The sequence below is a fragment of the Peromyscus maniculatus genome, chromosome 22 (genome assembly GCF_049852395.1).
Source record: "Peromyscus maniculatus bairdii isolate BWxNUB_F1_BW_parent chromosome 22, HU_Pman_BW_mat_3.1, whole genome shotgun sequence".
Classification (NCBI taxonomy): Eukaryota; Metazoa; Chordata; class Mammalia; order Rodentia; family Cricetidae; genus Peromyscus; species Peromyscus maniculatus.
This window is the reverse complement of record NC_134873.1, coordinates 7,236,919-7,257,206: the sequence shown is the minus strand read 5'-3', so window position 1 is coordinate 7,257,206 and position 20,288 is coordinate 7,236,919. Positions and strand designations below refer to the sequence as shown.

The following is a 20,288-nucleotide window of genomic DNA, read 5'->3' as shown; positions in this document are numbered from 1 at the left end:
GCCTGAGAGCTTAACCAGCCAAATGCTTCTTCTAATTTCTGGCCTTCACACCTTATATATCTTTCCTCTCTACCATCACTCCCTGGGATTAAAGGCTCACTTTCTGGGATGAAAGGCGTGAGTCACCACGCTTGGCTGTGAACAGATGGATTTCTGGCTCTGGAATGCTAGGATTAATGGTGTGTGCTATCACTGTCTATCCTCTATTTTTAATATTGTGGCTGTTCTGTCTCTGATCCCAGATAACTTTATTAGGGTGCACAATATTTTGGGGAACATAATACCACTACATTTTCTCTCTTTTTGTCTAAAATTTAAACTTTTAACTAATACAAGAAAAACTATATACATAATATAAGTATATACAATATATACAGTCAAAAATTACATTAACAATGTATAGTCCATTAACATTTGACAGATTCAGACAAAAAACTCCATTATTTATATTAACAATGTCCAGTCCAGTAACATTTGATAAACTCAGACAAAAATTTCATTACTTATCCTATTTAAAACAAGTAATTCCTTTTTAAAAGTATGTTTTTCTTTTCATAATAGATTTAGTAATCTACCTTTTGTCATTTTTATATCTTCCTCTTTTTCTTTTTAGTGTAGATTCAGTGATCTACCCATTTATCCTATTATTTCTTTATCTTTTTTCTCAGAGTAGATTCAATCTACTTCATATCTATATTGTCTTTTTTTTAAAAAAACAAAACCTCTGAATCTACTGTCCTTGTTCAGTTTTTTTCCTGACCGTTAACAATCAACAAATTGTAACCAACCATTGTAAACAATGACAATATCCATATCTCATTAAATGACCAAAAACTACCCACCCCACTGCTTGGGAATGTGGGCGTCTTTTTCTTAAAATTACTTCCTGCTTTCTAGGGGTGAAGACATCTTTAAGGAATCCTGAAAAGAAAAATTTTGGGTTAATTGTCAAGTCCTGTATCATTTGTCCAGTCTCTACAAAACCAGAAAGTGTAGGGCTTGTTTCAAGTCCTGGTTCAAGTAGTCTGTCAGGCTCGATCATCTCAGCTAGCCATCTCAAAATTGCTCTGAGCAGTTTGTAGTCCAAAAGCAAATCTTTCCGTTGTGTTCATCATCTTAGTGGCTTTCCATGTGGAATCATCTTTGTGGAGTCCCGTCTTCCTTTTGAAGATTTCAAAGTCGCTGTTAGGCATGGTCATGGTTCCCTGCAGACTTGTGTGTGTGTGTGTGTGTGTGTGTGTGTGTGTGTGTGTGTGTGTGTGTGCCTCCTCTGTGATTTGGAGCAATCACAGCCTGATAAATGTCTGTCTCTCAAAACCATGAATGTACTTCCCTAGAAGAGAAAATCTCCACAGCAATTTCTCCCCACCATTCATCTTGCCAAACTTTTCCAAACTGACCTTTGATGATGCTTTCTTGTAACACGATGGTCCAGGCAATTATTCTGTGAACAAAGAGCAGTAAACCCTTTGTCCCATGTAGCAGCATCACCATAGTCACCAACAGGATGAGAAGGAGCTGGCATTTCAGAAAAGCAGCCACTGTGTCCATGGTCCCACCAGTGTTTGTGGTTTGCCCCAGGCTGAAGCTTCTCTCAAGCCTCCTAGGCCGGCCTCAAACTCGGGATCCTCCTGCCTCTTCCTCCTTCAGTAAATCCTACTGGTGTTTGCCACCACAACCTGCCTAGTGTAGATCGGGTCTGAGCTGGGGCCCACAAGGCCACAGCAAGCAGCTTTTTCATGAATTCTTACTACGAACGTTGGGCACCAGATGTACCATATGTGTGTGTGTGTGTGTGTGTGTGTGTGTGTGTGTGTGTGTGTTCTGTGTCTGATCCCAGATAAGTTTATTAGGGTGCACAATATTTTGGGGAACATAATACCACCACATTTGTCCAGCAGAAAATTCTCTCTCTCCCCTTTATGAACAAGGAGGCTACTTACCATTATGCGTCTACATAAACAGAGGAAGGGAACTGTTACTACCCTCGCGTCTTATAGGTGTGGATTAGAGTACAAAGCTTTCAAGTGTAAATGCACCATGGTGCTATCCAGGCATATGACAAAAGCATTTTTTAAAGCTTCATCACAGTTGAGTTTAGTTCTGCACATGGTAGCTATAAAATATAGAACAGACGTAATGCCATGTAAGCTAGACTGATGAGTCATGTCCTCGCAGGCTTGCAAGGCTGTATGCTAAAACTGCTGGTACCTATTATAGTTACTCATAGGGTAAAAGAAGACTTTTATGAAGGCCTTTTTATTCCAGGTCAGTAAAAGCTTTGATGTCAAGGCTCTCAGTCTTTCCCATGGCTGTCTGTCTGTAGCACTGTTGAGAAGGTCCATGGAGCCTCATGATGGATATTGCAGTGGACTATCTGCAATGAGGACATGGGTTAGATGTCAGCCTCTCTACACACCTGAAAGCATGGATGCCTATTTATTTCTGTGTCTTCAGCATCTTCCTGAATGTTACTAACAAGTGTGTTACCATGGAAGAATGCCAGTTCTGTGCTGGTGAATAATTTAGGTATCAGCTGGTAAGGTGAGATTCTATTACTTAGACAGACTCCAATATGTGTTAAACTTTGACATCAAATCGAAAAAAAATGTTTCTTTTGTGAGAAAGCACCATTACAAAAATTGTATATATTTATATTAATATAATATATTATTATATATTATAATATATATACAATTAAAATTAAAATCCCATTTAACTTAAAAAAAAAAAAAAGTCTTTGACAGGGACTTTATTGCCAGAGTCCAGCTCTGTCAAGGTTCAGGGCCAAAAGTGAAGGTGTGGAGTTGGTGAGGGAAGCAGACTGACAGGATCTGAGGCTGAATCTCAACAGCTGCTGTTTATTTCGTTAGTAACTGTAGAGAATTACTAGAAGTCATAAAGAGTGGAGCAGACCTTTAATCTTAGCACTCTACAGCAGAGGCAAACTTTTCTTTATGATTTTTAAGTTAGTCTGGTCAGCAGATCAAGTTCCTGTCCAGTCAGGACTGCACAATGAGACCCTGATAAAGAACATGAAACAATAGAAGCATGATGTAAAAATAAGTATTCTTAATTTGTTTTACTTATTTTCACTAATGATGCACAAGTAAGAGAAAACAAATCTGTAGACTGTTTCATGAATCTTAAAACGTCTTATTACTAAAAACAAAGCCGGAGCTAAGCTATTGGGGTGAACGCAGAAAGATCAGAGAAATAGAACAAGCCACATCCAACCTCACCTTGCCAAATCCTCAGTGATCTTATTTCCTCAGACTGAAATCTTCTGAGTCCTCATGGGAATGGATCTCAGTTGAACTGCTGCTAAAAGCTAAAAGACTTAAAAAAGACTCTTGTTCCCCCTCTTCATGCCTCATATACCTTTTTGCTTCCTGCCATCATTTCCTGGGATTAAAGGCATGTGTCACCATGCCTGGGTCTTTCCAGTGAGGCTTTGAACTCACAGAGATCTGGATGGACCTCTGCCTCTGGAAGGCTAGGATTAAAGGGGTGTGTGGTATCATTTTCTGGCCTCTATGTCTATCTAGTGGCTGTTCTGTTTTCTGACCCCAGATAAGTTTATTAGAGTGCACAATATATTGGTGGACACAATATCACCACAGTAGAATACTATGTCAAATGGGCAATAACATATATATTTATTATTTAAATTATTAAAAATATAAATTTATATATTTATTATTAATTAAATAAATATATAAATTATATATAATTTAGTCATTAGAGTATTGAGGCTCTCTAGTAAATATAGGTATAAGTAAAAAGCTCACTCTGATCCTGTAGGGTTTACTTCTCTAAATCCTGTATTTATGTTGATGGGCCTTTTCTACAGAATAACAGTTTAAGAGAGTGCATATTAGTGTATAGGTGTTTTTTTAATCATAATTTTTTTTACAAAAATGAAAATCATAGCACGTTTTATACAGTATGCCTGAGGTATTGCTAGTCCAGAAAGTGGCAGATCTCCTTTGTCCTTTCTCAGTTCATAGCAAAACCCAATTCCCCAGAAAAGAGTCCTCCTGAGTGCAGGAATAGTTCAGGGAAGACTTTGCAGTCCAGCCCCAAGTTCTGCATCAATGTCAATCTCTGCAGATCTGGGGCTGTTCTGTGCCTGGGGTGAAAGCCAGAGCTGCCAATCCTTGGGCTCCCTCACTTCATGGCACTGTCCCTAAGGGAGCTGTTTAGATCACTCAGGCCTCAGTAGCCAATCAGAACCTACAGATGTACTGCCAATCAGAATGGGGAGGGCATTCCTGGTAGGCCTTGCAGGATGGTCTGTGGCTCAGTGGTTAAAAGTGGATCTCCTGTTCTGTGTGCTGGGCTGTGACTGGGAGCCACGAGGCCAGCTGGTGAGCAGGGAATCTGCCATGGTGAGTCAGGGGCCACTGTACCACGTGTGGAGAAGCCATCGTAGTCAGTGTGGGATCCCCCCCCCCCCGGGACTGGGGAAATGATGTCTGGATGGAGTGTCTGGAGTGATTCCTTTAGGTCCCCTGAGGTCTCTGCAACTCCCAGGTAGCAGCAGGACCTCTGAGTGATTTATCGCTGGGGTTTGCACCTTCACAGAGCATGGGGGAGTATGAGCCTTTGTGCGGAAATATCCTAGTCACCATGCAAGGCATGGTGATCATGGTGATCATTTTTTCATTTCTTTTAGTAAAAACTGTGGCTAGCAAAGGCAGATTTGCTAACTTGGAGAGCCCTGGTCACTCTAGTGTCTTCTAGAAGTTCTGCACTTGGCACTGAACATTCAGGTGTAGATCCGTCTGCAGTTAATTCTGTGCAGGTGTAAAGTCTGTGTCATTAATACATTTTCAGGTAGATGCCAGGGTGGTTCATTTACCTGTGTCATTAAGGCCAGACTTATCGTGATTTCTGGCCTCATGTGGTAAAATTGACTCTACATTTATTGTGTTTTTATTTCTAAGTTTGCTCTCATGTTCTGTTGATCTCTTTATTCTTGCCCAGATAGTACAGGTTCCCCCCCCACGCCCCCAATGAGATAGGTTTTCTCTGTGTAGCCCAGGCTGTCCTGGAACTCACTCTGTAGACCAGGCTGGCCTCAAAAACCAAATGCTTCATTTAAAGGTGTGTGCCATCACCACCGCCCAGTTCATTGCAGTCTTTATTGCAATTTCATTCAATAGAAGTTGAAGTTGAATTCAAGTTAGAAGTCAGATGGTGTCACAGTGTTTATGTACTATTGATTCAGTCGTGTGTTGTTCAATTTTTCATTCATGATGACATTTTCTCATGTTATTTTTGTTTCTCATGCAATTTACTTTGTAGCATAAATTGTTAGACCTTAATTGAACTTTTGCTGTATCTGTAACTCCAATTCTGCATTATCATAATATAATATTGACATAATAGACACATGTTTGCATTCTACTCAAGGTTAGTCCTGCCCCCTGCTACGGAAGCCCATCTTGCATTAGGCACAGTTTCCAGTGGGGACCCCCACTCTCCATGATTAAAAGTCCATGTTTACACCCTTTCCTTAAAAAGACTCTTTAATTAGGTTTGCATGTATGTAGGAGGAGATGGTTGCTGTGTCCTAGGCAGGTAGGCCCCATGCAGGTAGGGGACAGAGGAAAGAATTCCATGACTCCAACCAGAGACAGCTGATTCCATCAACGAGTTTCACCAACTGATTGTAACAGTTGAAGCCAGTTGTTCTCATCCAGGTCTTTCACCTTCTTCTCAGTCCCCAACCACAAGATATTGCTTGGCCCCATTTTCTCCCAATTGAGTCTGGTCTGGGCTGTGATCAGACAGATTTGTGATTCTCCATGTTTGCTGGACTGAAGTCTTTTGGGCTTAATTTGTTAAAATGTTTAAATCAGTGGTAGTGTATAGATGTATCCAACCGTCTTATTAAAATAAGAAACACAGAACCAATGTAAAAGAGAAAGCTGAGAGGTCAGAGCTCAGAGCTAAAATCTTACCTCCTTCAGTGCTCCTAGCTTCCCCGAAAGAGAGCTACTTCCTGTGTGTCTGTCTTTAAATAGTCTTTCTGTTCTGCCTTCTCATTGGTTGTAAACCCAAACCCATGACTGCCTCGTCACTGCCTGTAAGTACCGCCCTCCAGGTCTTAAAGGCACATGTCTCTAATGCTGGCTGTATCCCTGAACACACAGAAATCTACCTAGCTCTTCTCCCAACTGCTGGGATTAAAGGTGTGTGCTGCTGCTGCCGCCACCGCCGCCACCACCATGCTCTTTCTATGGCTCTAATAGCTCTGACCCCTGGGCAACTTTATTTATTATCATACAATGAAAATCACATTTCAGTACAAAAAAAAATACCACCATAGTAGTGTTACTTGCTATTTCTCCCAGCACTTGAGATGCAGAGGCCGGCAGATCTGTGAGTCTGAGGCCTGCCTGGTCTACAGAGTGAGTTCCTACAACAGCCAGGTCTGTTACATAGAGAAACCCTGTCTACAAAAACAAAAACAAACAAAAAGAGTTGCCTTGGTCATAGTCCTTCACAGCAAGGGAAGAGTCAGTAAGATAGGTTATGTACGACTTTGTTATATTATGTCTGTATTCTCCACATGCCCTGGGAAATCAAGTCAGGCTAAATGAAAGAGTAATATGCTGTGGAATATTATCTTAACTGGACAAAGATTTGTTACCTTTGTTTGTGATGTGGAATGTTATCTCATGTGAAGGTGTTATATTTGTATCTGCTGCATTTGTTTAATGATGCAAGGATGTGTTACCTTTGTTTATCCTGCGTTTGTTTAATTATGAAGAGATGTGTTGCTGTTTCACCTTGCCTGTCTAAGGTACCTGAGTGGTCTAATAAGAAGCTGAATGGCCAATACCTGGGCAGAAGAGGGATACACACAGGGCTGGTGGGCAGAGAGAATAAACAGGAGCAGGATCTATGCTCCAGAAGAAAGAGAGGGAGGAAGAAAGGAGAGAATGAGGGGGAAAGAGAGGGACACACCCAGGGCCAGGAGCCTGGCAGCCCCCAGGCAGACCTGGAGACAGGAAAGATATACAGAAAGAATGAAAGGTACAAAGCCCAGGGGCGTAGGGCAGATAAAGAGAAACAGGTTAATTTAAGTTGAAAGAGCTAGCCAGAGGTGAACCTAAGCTAGGCCAAGCATTCAAAACTAATAATAAGTCTCTATGCCATGGTTTGGGAGCTTGCTGGTGTCCCCCTAAAATTGCCTGGTACATTTGGTGTTTCACTGTGGGGCATAGAATTTCCACATACAGCCTGAGAAAGCTGAAGAAAAACTAAAAAGAAAACAACAACAACAACAACAACAACAACAAACCCGGATCCAGCTCCTTTAAGGGGTTCTGCCATAGAAAAAGCATTTAAACAGCCTTTTCACCTGTGGACAATCAAACAGTATTGGACTATCACATAATATGGGGATCTTTGAAATCAGACTAAATGCATTTTACATCATGGTTTGACTTGAGCCTGTCATGACCTGTGTCAAAATGTTGAGGGTTGAATGAAAAATCTTTCATGTAGTGTGCTGACTTTGAGCATTTGTCTTTGGTGTGAGCCTGCATTGGTGACTTACAATAACAATTGTGACTTAGATTCATAGTTGGTGACTTCTCCTTAGGAGGAGGATCCTTTCTGGAGGACTATAGTCTCACCACATTTCTTTGTTTTGTTGAAAGTGAGCAGCCCCCTTCCTTCTTAGGTAGGCATGCCATCAGCAGCAGTAGAGACTCCATTCTGAAATAATGTAATGTAAAGTAGAAGCAATTGCTTTTCCTTGCCAATCCATATTTCTTGCCTGATATTTTTATGTTTATATTTTTGGCAGCTTGAATCAGGTTTTTGTACATGTCAGGCATTTGCTCTTGTGCTGAACTTTACCCATGTCATGACTTTGAACTTTGGCATTGGTGTCATTTTTCAGAGCAAGAATGCATTCATTCATGAAATTAATAGTGATCTCCTGAATCACTGAATTGTCGGTGTGTAATATTGTCCCTACCTTTGTATATGTTTTTACACTTCCATATTGTTTTGAAATGTGTGGTCTTATCTGTTGACACATCTGTCTATACTCTGTCCCTTTTTGTGTTTGTTTTACTGTTTTAGGATCAGCATTTACTTTACTAATGTTCTTGAGAACTCATTGATCTGCCAGACAGCAACTTAATAAAAATGCTTTGCTTCCTGGGAATTATTAGTCTTATATTTCAATAGACAATTATCGAACTGGCATGAATGTTTCAGTCTATAGAGAAATTTTAAGCAAGGCCTGAGTGCTTATTATTTTTTTTTTTTTGTTAGAGACAGCGTCTCACTATGTACCTTTGACTATCCTGGCAATCTCTCCATAAACCAAGCAGGTTTGGAAATCACAAATTTTACCTGTCTCTGCATCCCAAAGGTTGGAATTAGAGTTGTGCACCACCCACCCTTATTTTCCACCCTTTCTTGAAGTTAATAATTTTCATAAAGTTCTGCTGATGTATACTAGATAGACAGTGTTACTCTGTTTGCATGTCTCTCTGTATATATTCCTAGGCGTTTCTCCTGCTGTGCCGTAATCTATTCTGTGGACAGTGGAATGGAAGGTGTCATTCTCTCTTGATGTTTCCTTTCAAAATGACTTGGTGACTGCACTTGATATGAACTCACCCATGTCATAGAATGTATCAAGCACACAGAATTATGTAAATATATTCTCAATGAAGTGTACATTTGCAATGTAGTCAGTCTCACCATTTCTATTATGTACATATATGGGATATTTTAGGAAGCAGTGACCTATGAGGATGTGCATGTGAACTTCACTCATGAAGAGTGGGCTTTGCTGGATCCTTCCCAGAAGAGTCTCTACAAAGATGTGATGCTAGAAACCTACTGGAACCTCACCATTGTAGGTAAGAATGTGAGCTTTCTGTCAGTTTTTAACTTAAGGGAAGAAGCCTTTCTTGGAGATTGGTGCTTTCCTATAGTTTTGAATGTTAAAGAAGAAAATATCTGGTGAATATATCAGGCATTGTTCTAAGGTTCATGAAAGACATTAATTTCAATTGTTCTTAATTTCCAGTAATATATCACATTTTCTGGTACTGTATTTTAGGGTACAAATGGGAAAACCACAATATTGAAGAACATTATCAAAATTCTACAAGACATGGCAGGTAATTTTCATGTGCAAGCTGATATATATGTATGTCTGTGATAAGTATTTGATTTCTGGTTGCTGGGTTCCTCCGTCACTGATGCAATAAGTCTAATCAAACCAAATTAATTAATCCAGATTTAATAAACAGAGCATAGCAAAGCAGAGCACTCCAGGGGCTTTCAGGAAGTCAGGAGACACAACAGGGGAGCACCCATGCAGATCTATGGGCCAGGTCTTAAATAGCCAGTAGGCATGGGCATGGTCCCAGGCATCTCTGGGGGGAGGAGCCACATATGGTGGTTTTTGTGGAATGAGGCCCCCTCAGATGTAGATTATAAACATCCCAAATTTTTGGGTATATGTGGGTGCAGGTTCAAGTCTGTGTACTTCCTGTTAGCATGGGACCATGTAGGGAGGGGGAAGGTTCAAGTCAGGTGGACCCATGCTCAGCAGGGGTATGGGTTGAGAAGCATTTGGATAGCTGCCATCCAGGAGGCCTCAGGCATCTGTTCTTGAGAAGGCGGAGAATGCGGGTTTCTAGGAGAAAAAACAATAGCTTTTTTATCACTGGCCTTACAAACAGGGATAGCCATTGGTAGTAGGAAGAATGATAGAAAGAATGGAACTGAGAAATGTCCTGATTGTACAGAAGAGTCAAGGGTGAATGAGTGAGGCATGAGGGCAGATATGCCCTTAATTGGGACATCTTGGAAAACAAGGTTTCAGTTGATGGGTAGATGCTCACTTTTGCCTGGAGAGGTGGTACCAGCAGGGAAGTCCCAGGAGCTTGGGGAGATGGCATGCTAAATCTAGGGATGATGTATTCCAGGATTACATCTGCTGTTTTTCTGGAGGTTGGGAGAGCATCCATCCTATAAATGTGTCATAAGAGTTAAGAGATGGGCTGGAGAGATGGCTCAGAGGTTAAGAGCACTGACTGCTCTTCCAGAGGTCCTGAGTTCAGTTCCCAGCAACCACATGGTGGCTCACAACCATCTGTAATGAGATCTGGTGCCCTCTTCTGGCCTGCAGTCATACATGCTGTATACATAATAAATGAATATATAAATCTTTAAAAAAAGAGATAAGAGATATGGAGCCTTTTTATGAGCAGGCATGTGGGTGAAATCCACCTGTTAGTACTTGTCCAGTTGGCATCCTTGGTTGGTGGTTGGCACCCTCAGAGCTGTTCCAGGAGCTGGTGTATCTGCAGGGCCCCCTGTGGGGTTGGCCTTGGCCCAGGCAAGAGGAGTGAACCTACAGAATATGCTCCAAAATTGGTGGGGTCAAAAATAGGCTCTGGAAATAGAAATTAATTTCCACTAAGTCAGACTTCTTTATAAACTCCCAGAGCCCTTTCCCCAGGATCCTTCAGGTGTCTGTAAAACTACTGGAACAGATTCACATCTTGGTGTCATAGTACAAAGCTATGGCTTTGGGTTAAATGGCATGAATATTTTTAAGTCTCAATTCACTGTAGAAAGGAGGTTGTGTGAGTGAAGGAGGAGGGAATTGAACATGCCTGCAGGGATCTATATCCTCTCTAATGCTAACCTAGCTCTAAAAGGTGGACCAGTAAAATCTACAGAAGTTTAAGGAACCCTGAGAACTGTTTGTAATCAATTTTTTATCAGTTTGTCAAAAGTGCATTTATCAAACCTAAAACTTTGAACCTCTGAAGTTATATCTGAAACCAGTTTATCCTGTACCATGGAGTCTGGGAATGAGGCCCACCTGTCTTTATTTGTAACAGGAAATGTACTAATGAATTACTAAAGTGCTTGTAGCCTTGAGATTGGGGGTGCTGTTGAACTGGCAAATCTATTAGTACCCTAGTCATCAAACATCATCAAATCAGAGAAGGATAAGTAAATGAGCAGGAGTGAGCCAGCTTTCCAGTTACCCAGGTAGTTCCAAGTCTCTCAGTGGTCACTGGGCAACAAGTCCCAGAGGTTGCACTCTTTCAGATGCCAAGCTCAGAGGATCTTACAGATTCTTTGTGGAGTAGAAATTTGGGGAGATCGGCCTACCTGTCTTGGCAGAGTGGGACAATTGTTCCCCCATTGCTCCACTTATTCACATTCTGGACATGATCTCAGCAGCAGTTAAAGATGTAAAGCAGCTTTTCACTGTGTGACTGGCTTTTTTACATTCAGACAAGGGTCCAGGTGGAAGTTCTTCTGTGGCCATCCATCTTCTTGGAGAAGATACAGGATGCTTCCAGGAGTTGCCATGTCTCTCATAAAAAGCTTTTATATTAAATGGCATATTCTCAGATCTCAGAGAGTGTTTGAGAATGGGGGAACAAAATCTGTTAGGTATATCTAAATTAGACAAATTTTTAGGTTTAACTTTGAGGGCATATGTTGGTTAAATCTAAACATACAGTTTACCCAATTAGTTACAGCTTACCAATGTTAGCAAAAGCCAGAAGATTCAGTGTGTAGTTTTCAGTGGTGATCCTAAGATATATCAGACAAAACCAAGTATTAATTAACATTGCTAACAATTTATATTTCAATATCAATTGTCAAAACATGCATTGTTTTAAATCCTGTTTAATAAACCTTGATTTTAGGACAGGACAGAAATTATCAAACAGAAATATATCCTAACTCAAATTATATTGGAGACCTAATGTTCCTTGGTGAGGCTAGTCCAAGTGGTTACCCTTACTAAAGATGGTGTTGAAGTATTTCTTTAAACTCAATCAAAATGGTGGCTGGTGATGTTCTTCAGAACAGTTTCAATCTGGAGTCACAAGCATTACAGATTTTAAAAATACCCAATTAGCAGGACACATTAAGGACATGTAAACTCAGGCATTTAAAACTAGTCAGAAACATACATGCGTGGCCACACCATTCACACATTTCCACCACACATAAAAAGTAAACAGGATCATTAACAGAAACAAATTTTTTTAATGAGGCTCCTAGCAGTTTGGGCAGCCTGATACCCGGATCCCAGAGAAGGCACTGCAGAGGGAAACTGAAAAACAGAAGCAGCACATGCTGCCCAGTTGAGTAAGTCAGAGCAGCAAGTTGAGAATTTTGGAAAAAGAGATTTTTAGGAGGGAAGAACGTGTAGCAGAGTGTATTGAAGTAGAACAGGTTTAAGGGTGGAGAGGGCAGGTATAATTTTAGGGATGGGGAGTATGGGAACAGGGACCCCCCCACTGGGGTGCAGCGAGGTGGTGGTGGTGGTGGTGGTGGTGGTGGTAGAGGTAGTCGGGAAGGTGGTGGAGGCAGCGGTGGAGGTGGTGGTGGTGGTGGTGGAGATGATGGAGGTGGTGGTGGTGGTGGTGGAGGTGGTGGTGGAGGTGGTGGAGGTTAGTGTTAGTTGTGGGGGTTAGTGGTGGCAGCATTTCTGGTGGGAGGGAGGAAAGAAGGAGGGAGCAAACAGATAGACAAATGGGCTGGACACATTCATGCAGTAGTTCAGGGTGTGAGAGCAGACAGGAAAAAAGAAAATGGATGTTTTACGGGGAGAATCCTGCTGTGACTGGATCATATATCAGGAAGGAGAGAGGCAGGAAGACAGACAAAGAAAACAGGGGAGGGAGAGGAATAGGAACATTAGAATCACAGTGCGGCCGATCTATATGCTGGGAACAAGATACAGAGTAACAGGGAAGAGAGAGGAATGGGGGCAGTATTCTTGCAGCCTGAATTTGGAGGAGACAACCCCAGAGTTTCTGGGCACAGAAATTGGACTCAGCAAGTACCCATTCACAAGCCATTTGCTGGGAATCTGGTTGTGAGGGCAGGTACACAAATCACATCTGGGAGCTGTGTGTGGATGGACTCTGGTGAAGTCTGTGTCACACAGGGGAATTCCAAGGGCATTGACTGTCTCTACCTTGAAACAGGCTGGAGTCACCTGGCATTGCAGTGACTCAGTAGGCAGTTTGGAGGTTGGAAGAGGTCCTGTACCTCTAAGACATTTTTGTTTGGGAATGGGAAGCTTACTGAGCTGTTCATTCAGTGTGGTAAAAGTGGAATGGGGAGAGAGAGTGACTGGTCTTCCACAGCCATAACACATGGTTGTGGAAGGACTACTCACCCCGGCCACTCCTGGGTTCCTCTGTCACCGATGCAATAAGCCAAAGCAAACTGAATTAATAAATCCAGATTTAATAAACAGGGCTGCGCAAAGCAGAGTACTCCCAGGTGGTGGTCAGGAAAGCAGGAGACAGATTATGAGAGCACCCATGTCAGATGTATGGGCTGGGTCTTAAATAGCTGGTAGGCATGGTACCAGATATCTCTGGAGGAGGAACCATGGATGGCAGGCTTTCTGCAATGGGGCTGCTTGAGCAGGAGATTTCAAACAGTTTGAAAAACTGTTAATGTGTCCTGAAATTTTAATGTAAAGCAACTGTGGAAATAGGCATAGATTTGTGATGATTATTAAATTATCACAACACCATGTACTCCAATGTCAGGTAGCTGTTCAGTGTTTGCAAAGCATTCTATAGTAGATGTCACTATAGCCATGTGAGAGACATGTTGTTGGACTGTCTATCCAATTATCATCATGCCTTCCAATTATGATATCATTGATGAGGGCATTAGTGTATGGTCAAGACCTTTTAAAAGCAAAGCTTTGGTATTAAAGCTAGTGTTGCTCTTATACTTGTAGTGAGTGATTTGGCATAGTTTAGTGAGAGGAGCACTTTATGAGAGACCAGGAGGTTCTCTTGGTGTATGAATGAATCTCTATTTCACATCTGTATGACACACAAAACATTCAACTATGGGAATGCAATGTGAAAACCCTTTATTTGTTATCTTCCTTTATCAGGTATGTTATCTGTCACTCTGAATACAATCCATGGGAGCATAAGGGATATGGAAAGAAGCATTGTAGTTCTGTCTCTCTCAGAACAACTGGAAGATATATGGTCGTCCCCACTAAGAGAAGACATGATGACTGTGATATAAGTTTACAATTAACTGGTTTTGCACCTTCAGTGGGAATTCATCAAGAAACTCTCATTGGAGAAAAACCTTATGAGTACCAGGAATATGGAAATTTATCTGTCTCTACTGGTTCACTGTGCATATGTAGTATAGCTCACAGTATAAGAAAATGTTATGAATGCAATCAGTGTGGTCAGACCCTGAGTTCTTCAAGTTCTCTTCAAAGATGTGAAAAATCTCATGTGGGAAGAGAAAAAAATAAATGTGAGTCATGTACTAAAGGCTTTAGGCTTGACAGGCATCATCAAACACACCAAAGAATCAATAACGAAGAGGCTGTCTATGAATATAATCAACATGATAAAGCCTTTAGATCTGATTGCTCTTTAGAAGTAAACCAAAAAATTCATTTGGTAGGAAAACCCTATGAGTATAATCAAAGTTATAAAGCCTTTGAATGTCACAGTCTTCATCATCAAGTACATAGAATTCAAACTCGAGAGAAATGCTATGAATGTAATCAATGTAGTAAAGCCTTTGTACAGATGAGTGATCTTCACAGACATGAAAGAATTCATACTGGAGAGACACCATATGTATATAATCAATGTGATAAAAGTTTTGCAGAGACAAGTAATCTTCACAGTCATGAAAGATTTCATACAAGAGAGAAACCCTATTTATATAATCAATGTGGTAAAGCCTTTACAGGAAAGAATAGTCTTAGAAATCATGAAAGAATTCATACTGGAGAGAAACCCTATGAGTGTAATCAATGTGGTAAAGCCTTTGCACGAAAGAGTAATCTTCAAAGTCATGAAAGAATTCATACTGGAGAGAAACCCTATGAATGTGAACATTGTGGTAAAGCCTTTGCACGGAAGAGTCATCTTGAAAGTCATGAAAGAATTCATACTGGAGAGAAACCCCATGAATGTAAGCAATGTGGTAAAGCCTTTGCAATGAAGAGTTATCTTCTCAGCCATCAAAGAATTCATACTGGAGAGAAACCTTATGAATGTAATCAATGTGGTAAAGCCTTTGCACTGAAGAGTAGTCTTCAAATTCATGAAAGAGTTCATACTGGAGAGCAACCCTATGAGTGTAATCAATGTCGTAAAGCCTTTGCAAAAAAGAGTTATCTTCTCATCCATGAAAGAATTCATACTGGAGACAAACCCTACGAGTGTAATCAATGTGGTAAAGCCTTTGCATTGAAGAGTAGTCTTCACAATCATCAAAGAATTCATACTGGAGAGAAACCCTATGAATGTAATCAATGTGGTAAAGCCTTTGCAATGAAGAGTTATCTTCTCAGCCATCAAAGAATTCATACTGGAGAGAAACCTTATGAATGTAATCAATGTGGTAAAGCCTTTGCACAGAAGAGTAGTCTTCAAAGTCATGAAAGAATTCATACTGGAGAGAAACCCTATGAATGTAATCAATGTGGTAAAGCCTTTGCAAAAAAGAGTTATCTTCTCACCCATGAAAGAATTCATACTGGAGAGAAATCCTATGAATGTAATCAATGTGGTAAAGCCTTTGCATTGAAGAGTCATCTTCACAATCATGAAAGAATTCATACAGGAGAGAAACCCTATGAATGTAATCAATGTGGTAAAGCCTTTGTTCAGAAGAGTAGCCTTCTAGGTCATGAAAGAATTCATAATGGAGAGAAACCCTATGAATGCAATCGATGTGGTAAAGCCTTTGCACAGAAGATTAGTCTTCAAAGTCATGAAAGAATTCATACAGGAGAGAAACCCTATGAATGTCAGCAATGTGGTAAAGCCTTTACAACAAAGAGTTATCTTCTCAGCCATGAAAGAATTCATACTGGAGAGAAACCCTATGAATGTAATCAATGTGGTAACACCTTTGCATGGAAGAGTCATCTTCACAGTCATGAAAGAATTCATACAGGAGAGAAACCCTATGAATGTAATCAATGTGGTAAAGTCTTCATACAGAAGAGTAGCCTTCTAAGTCATGAAAGAATTCATACTGGGGAGAAACCCTACAAATGTGACCAATGTGGTAAAGCATTTGCAAAGAAGAGTAATCTTCACAGTCATGAATGAATTCATACTGGACAGTAACATATGGATGTAATCAATGTAGTAATTTCAGATGTCAGCTAATGTGAGCTGCCATGTCAGTGTTGGAAACTGAATTATGTATTCTACAAGAGGTACTTGCTGGAGTCTGGTGTCATAGGAGTTCAGGTCCCAAAGAAGAGAGCAGGCATCAGTAGATGAAGGAGACTGCCATGATCTGAGCGTGGAGCAGTATAGCTGCTGCTTTATTGAAAAACGACTACACATTTTATGCTCTATAACTGAATCTTAGTTTAGATTCAAGCAGGTTAAAAACAGACTTAATTATTCCAGGATAAAAGGAGCCATCAACCTTATTACAGCATTTTTCCTGTTGCAAGAAGTGATAAATTCAGCAAGTATCTTAATGCCTTTCTGGATATGATCCCATTGTTTCTTTTCATAGTTGCTTTCATCCTTGGAACTAGGTGTATCCAGTTAGTAAATCATTAAGTTCTCCATTTTTGGTGTAATCAGAATGACACAATGGGGCTTCTTGTGTGGGAGTAGGCATAGTAATCACATTGTGTCGTTCCATTCTGGTGGGGATTTTTGCCAAGAATTTTGTTTAAAGAGAGTACCTTGCCTATGTATATGTTCCCATCCTCCAGTGTAGCCAGCAAAATAAATTTCCCACAGTAAAAGGCATAAGGAAACTCTATAACATATAGTGAGAATTATTAAAATAAAAATTGAAATAAAAATGAGGTAGAGAATTAAGATCAGCAATGTGGAAATGCTGGAACTTTGTTAAACAGCAATAGTCACCGTGCAGTCCACTCCAGGTACTAAACTGCTCAACAATTTCTCATCCCTTTTTATTTCTTTTAAGATTCATTTTATTATTGTTATCTTTGTGTGTCCTCATGAATAATATAGTTTGAAATCAGATGTCAGCCTGTGTGACCCAGTTCTTCCTTTCTACCATGTCTGTTCTGAGGACCAGACCAGGTCCATCAGTCTTGGTTGCAATCACTTTTACCTGCTGAGCCATGCCATGATGAATACTGAGCCCTGATATTTTTTCTTAATTGTTGATTTTTTTTTGTTTCTTTAAAGAGGCTAATGAAGTTCAGGCTGACCTTGAACCTCAAACCTTTCTGCTTCCACCTCCAGTTACTGGGATGACAGGTTTTACTAACATGCCCTGTTTATGCAGAGGTCTTTTGTGTGCTGAGCAAGTATTCTATCCAATGACCACCATCTGATATGAAAACATTGATGTAGCCGAGTTTTTCATATACAGTTCTATACTGAGAACCTGCGTCAAAACCAAACCAAAACTGCAAACACAAACTTTTGTTAAAATAAACTGTGTGTGTGTTAAGATGGAGTCTCTCTCAGTTGCCTAGACTGGCCTAGAACTCACACTGTAGCCCTTGAATCCTGCCCCTTGGCCTTGGCTTCCTAAGTATCCAGAGAACAGGGCTGAAATAAGGAGTAAGCAAGACAGAGAACAGAGTGGCCTAACTGTGTATCTGGGGGCTCACAGGTAGTAGCCAGAGGTGCATGACAAGATCAGAATGTTTCTAGGTTTGGATTATATTCCAGAACCTTGCTTGAAATGGAATGCCAGCATTTCAGCATGGAAGGATGGGATGAGGCCCAGGATTCAATCCTCTTGGGGGTCAAAATGTGCTGAGAGTCTCATGTGGGCTAGGGCCACAAATGCAATGTGAAGCACTGCTTATGAAGAGAGAGATGTACACTGCTGAGTCCATGGTCATGGCTTAGTTGCAGCTTCACTGGCCTCATATAGAGGGTGAGTGAACATGCCAGGGCCAGAGCTGAGCCCAGGAGTCCCTGGACAAGGACAAGGAAATGGTGGAAAAGAGACTTCCTTCTTGCTCACTGGTAGAGCACACTAGGCTGAGATTACACAAAATTGAAAATTCTCCCAGGTGGCAAAGTATCGCAAAATCCTTCCACTTCTCACATGGGAAACTGAAATAGAGGAGGAAGACAGTCATGGCTAGATCAATTCTGGTTATTGTTCCAACTGGTTATTGTAACTATGGTAACAAGTGTGGTGCACTTACATCTGTCTGAATAACAGGCATAGGGTCGGGAAGTCACTCAACAAAGGCGAAAGACAATAAATGGACAATTAGCAGGATTTGAACCCATGCTTAATTGGCATCTATGGACTCTTCATAAAGCAAAAAGAGTCCACCTACATTTACCATATGGATTCTATTGTAAACACTTTCCATATAAGGAGAATAAAGATCCTCTCAGAAAAAAAAATCTGCACAATTTTTGGAGGCATGGAGAACCTGATAGTGAAGGCCAACTATCCTGTGGTGATCTGGACACCCCTTACAATGATGGATTGGACCTCTTCAAAGGCAGAGTCCTCAGCATGGAAGGAAAGGTATTACAGTGGAAATGGTACATATCAGAATTCCTTAGTGACTAGGATATGGTTAGCACTAAAGAAATAGTTCAGAGCCTAAAGTGCTCACCCCTCCTCCAAGAGAGGCAACTATGAACTGCAGGGGCCAACAGAATGGTCAAATCATTTGACTAAGGCATGGTTTACTGATGGCTCATCAACCATTGATGGATCTCAAACTAAAATGGAAAGTTTCACCCTCTAGACTTGAGATGGAATGGCCAGGAAGAAGATACCACAAAATCTTTAAACCACAATTGGGTAGAAGACAAACAGCTAAAGGAGGCCAAAGGAACATCTGCAGTTCATGGGCCTGTGCAGTGGCACAGTTAAACAGTAATCAAAATGGAAAAGCACTCACTGGCAGGTGAATGGCAAAGACAGCAGGGCATGGGAGGCATGGATGGAAATGGCAGCACCCGGTAAATAGGGAACTATGAGGTCTTGTGAGAGTTTCCATGGTGATCCAGGTGGTCTTATCCTTGAGATTCCATGACTTCCCATGGTGACCAGTGAGGTCCTGTGGGTTTCTCCAAGGAAACATGAAATCCTTTGAGATGGGTTTCATGTCCTCATTTGTCAACACTGACTATATTTTTATTGTGTCTATTTCTAAGTTTTCTCTGATGTTCTGCTGATGTCTTTATTCTTTTCCAAACAGTACAGTCTTATTGTAGGTATATGGGAAGTTTTCAAGCCAGTTGATGTCACTATGTGTGCTATTTACTCAGTCTTGTGTAGATCATTTGTTCTTCATAGTGATCTTTTTCCATTTTTCTATTGTTGATAGCATTACTAGTTAGACATTTTGTTGTACTTTTGTTGAATCTATAGCTCAAATCTGTACTGACATATTAATGAAGCTTCCTGTCTACAATCATGGAATTCTATCCTTTTATCTACTTCCTTGATTCTTTTAATTACTAATTTATAGTTTTACCTACAGGTATTTGTCACATTTCTATGTTTCCCTGGCTGTTTATCCATGGTGACGTATAAGAGATTTGGGGTTGTGTTTTTAATTTACTGAAGTTACTTATTTTATTTCAACTGTACGGGTGTTCTGCATCCATGTATGCATGTTCTCCACGAGTGTTTGGTGTGCACAGAAGACAGAAGAGGGCATCAGATCCTCTGCAAGACGATGTAGGCATGATTGTGCATCACCATGTCAGATCTGGGGATGAAACTCACATCTTCTCCAAGAGCAATATGTGGCCTTCACTGCTGAGCCATCTCTCCACTCCTAAATTATCAGAATTGTGTTTGTGTGTGTGTGCATGCAGATGCTCACACTGAAAACTGAGTGTTCAGAGAGTTGAGGTTTGATTAAACACTGTGTTTGGGCACTGGAGATGATTCAGTAGGTATCAGAGTTCTGGGGCATTTACCCACCAACCCCACAGCTCCCCAGAGTTTTTTTGAGTGTGAGCAGCAGGAAATATTAGACAGAAGGATTTATATTGTGGAGAATATTGCGGAGATAAACAGATAGAACATAGAGGATAGCCTTGAGAGGGCCTGGAATCTATTCCAATGGGCCATGTTGTCTCTGCAACAGGGTATTTATAGGGACGCTAAGGGTTGCAGCAAAAGACCTCCTCCCCCAGCACAGCCAAGTGCAGACCATTCCATACACCTGCATTCAGGCCCATGGCCCATAATCATCCTCTATGTGGACCTGATGGGTAAAGCCATGAGGGACCTGAAAACAGGCTCCCACA

General features: G+C 40.9%; 1 protein-coding gene across 1 annotated transcript in view; it reads left to right on the top strand.

The window, feature by feature from the left end:
• The window catches only part of LOC102928402 (uncharacterized), a 50,369-nt gene extending 31,220 nt beyond the window's left edge, over positions 1–19,149 (top strand). Inside the window, 4 exon segments of the mRNA XM_076559715.1 lie at positions 8,771–8,897; positions 9,101–9,161; positions 13,952–15,832; positions 15,834–19,149. Of these exon segments, the coding sequence (XP_076415830.1) occupies positions 8,771–8,897; positions 9,101–9,161; positions 13,952–15,832; positions 15,834–16,059 (2,295 nt within the window). The 3' untranslated portion in view covers positions 16,060–19,149.
• The last annotated feature ends 1,139 nt before the right edge of the window (positions 19,150–20,288 follow it).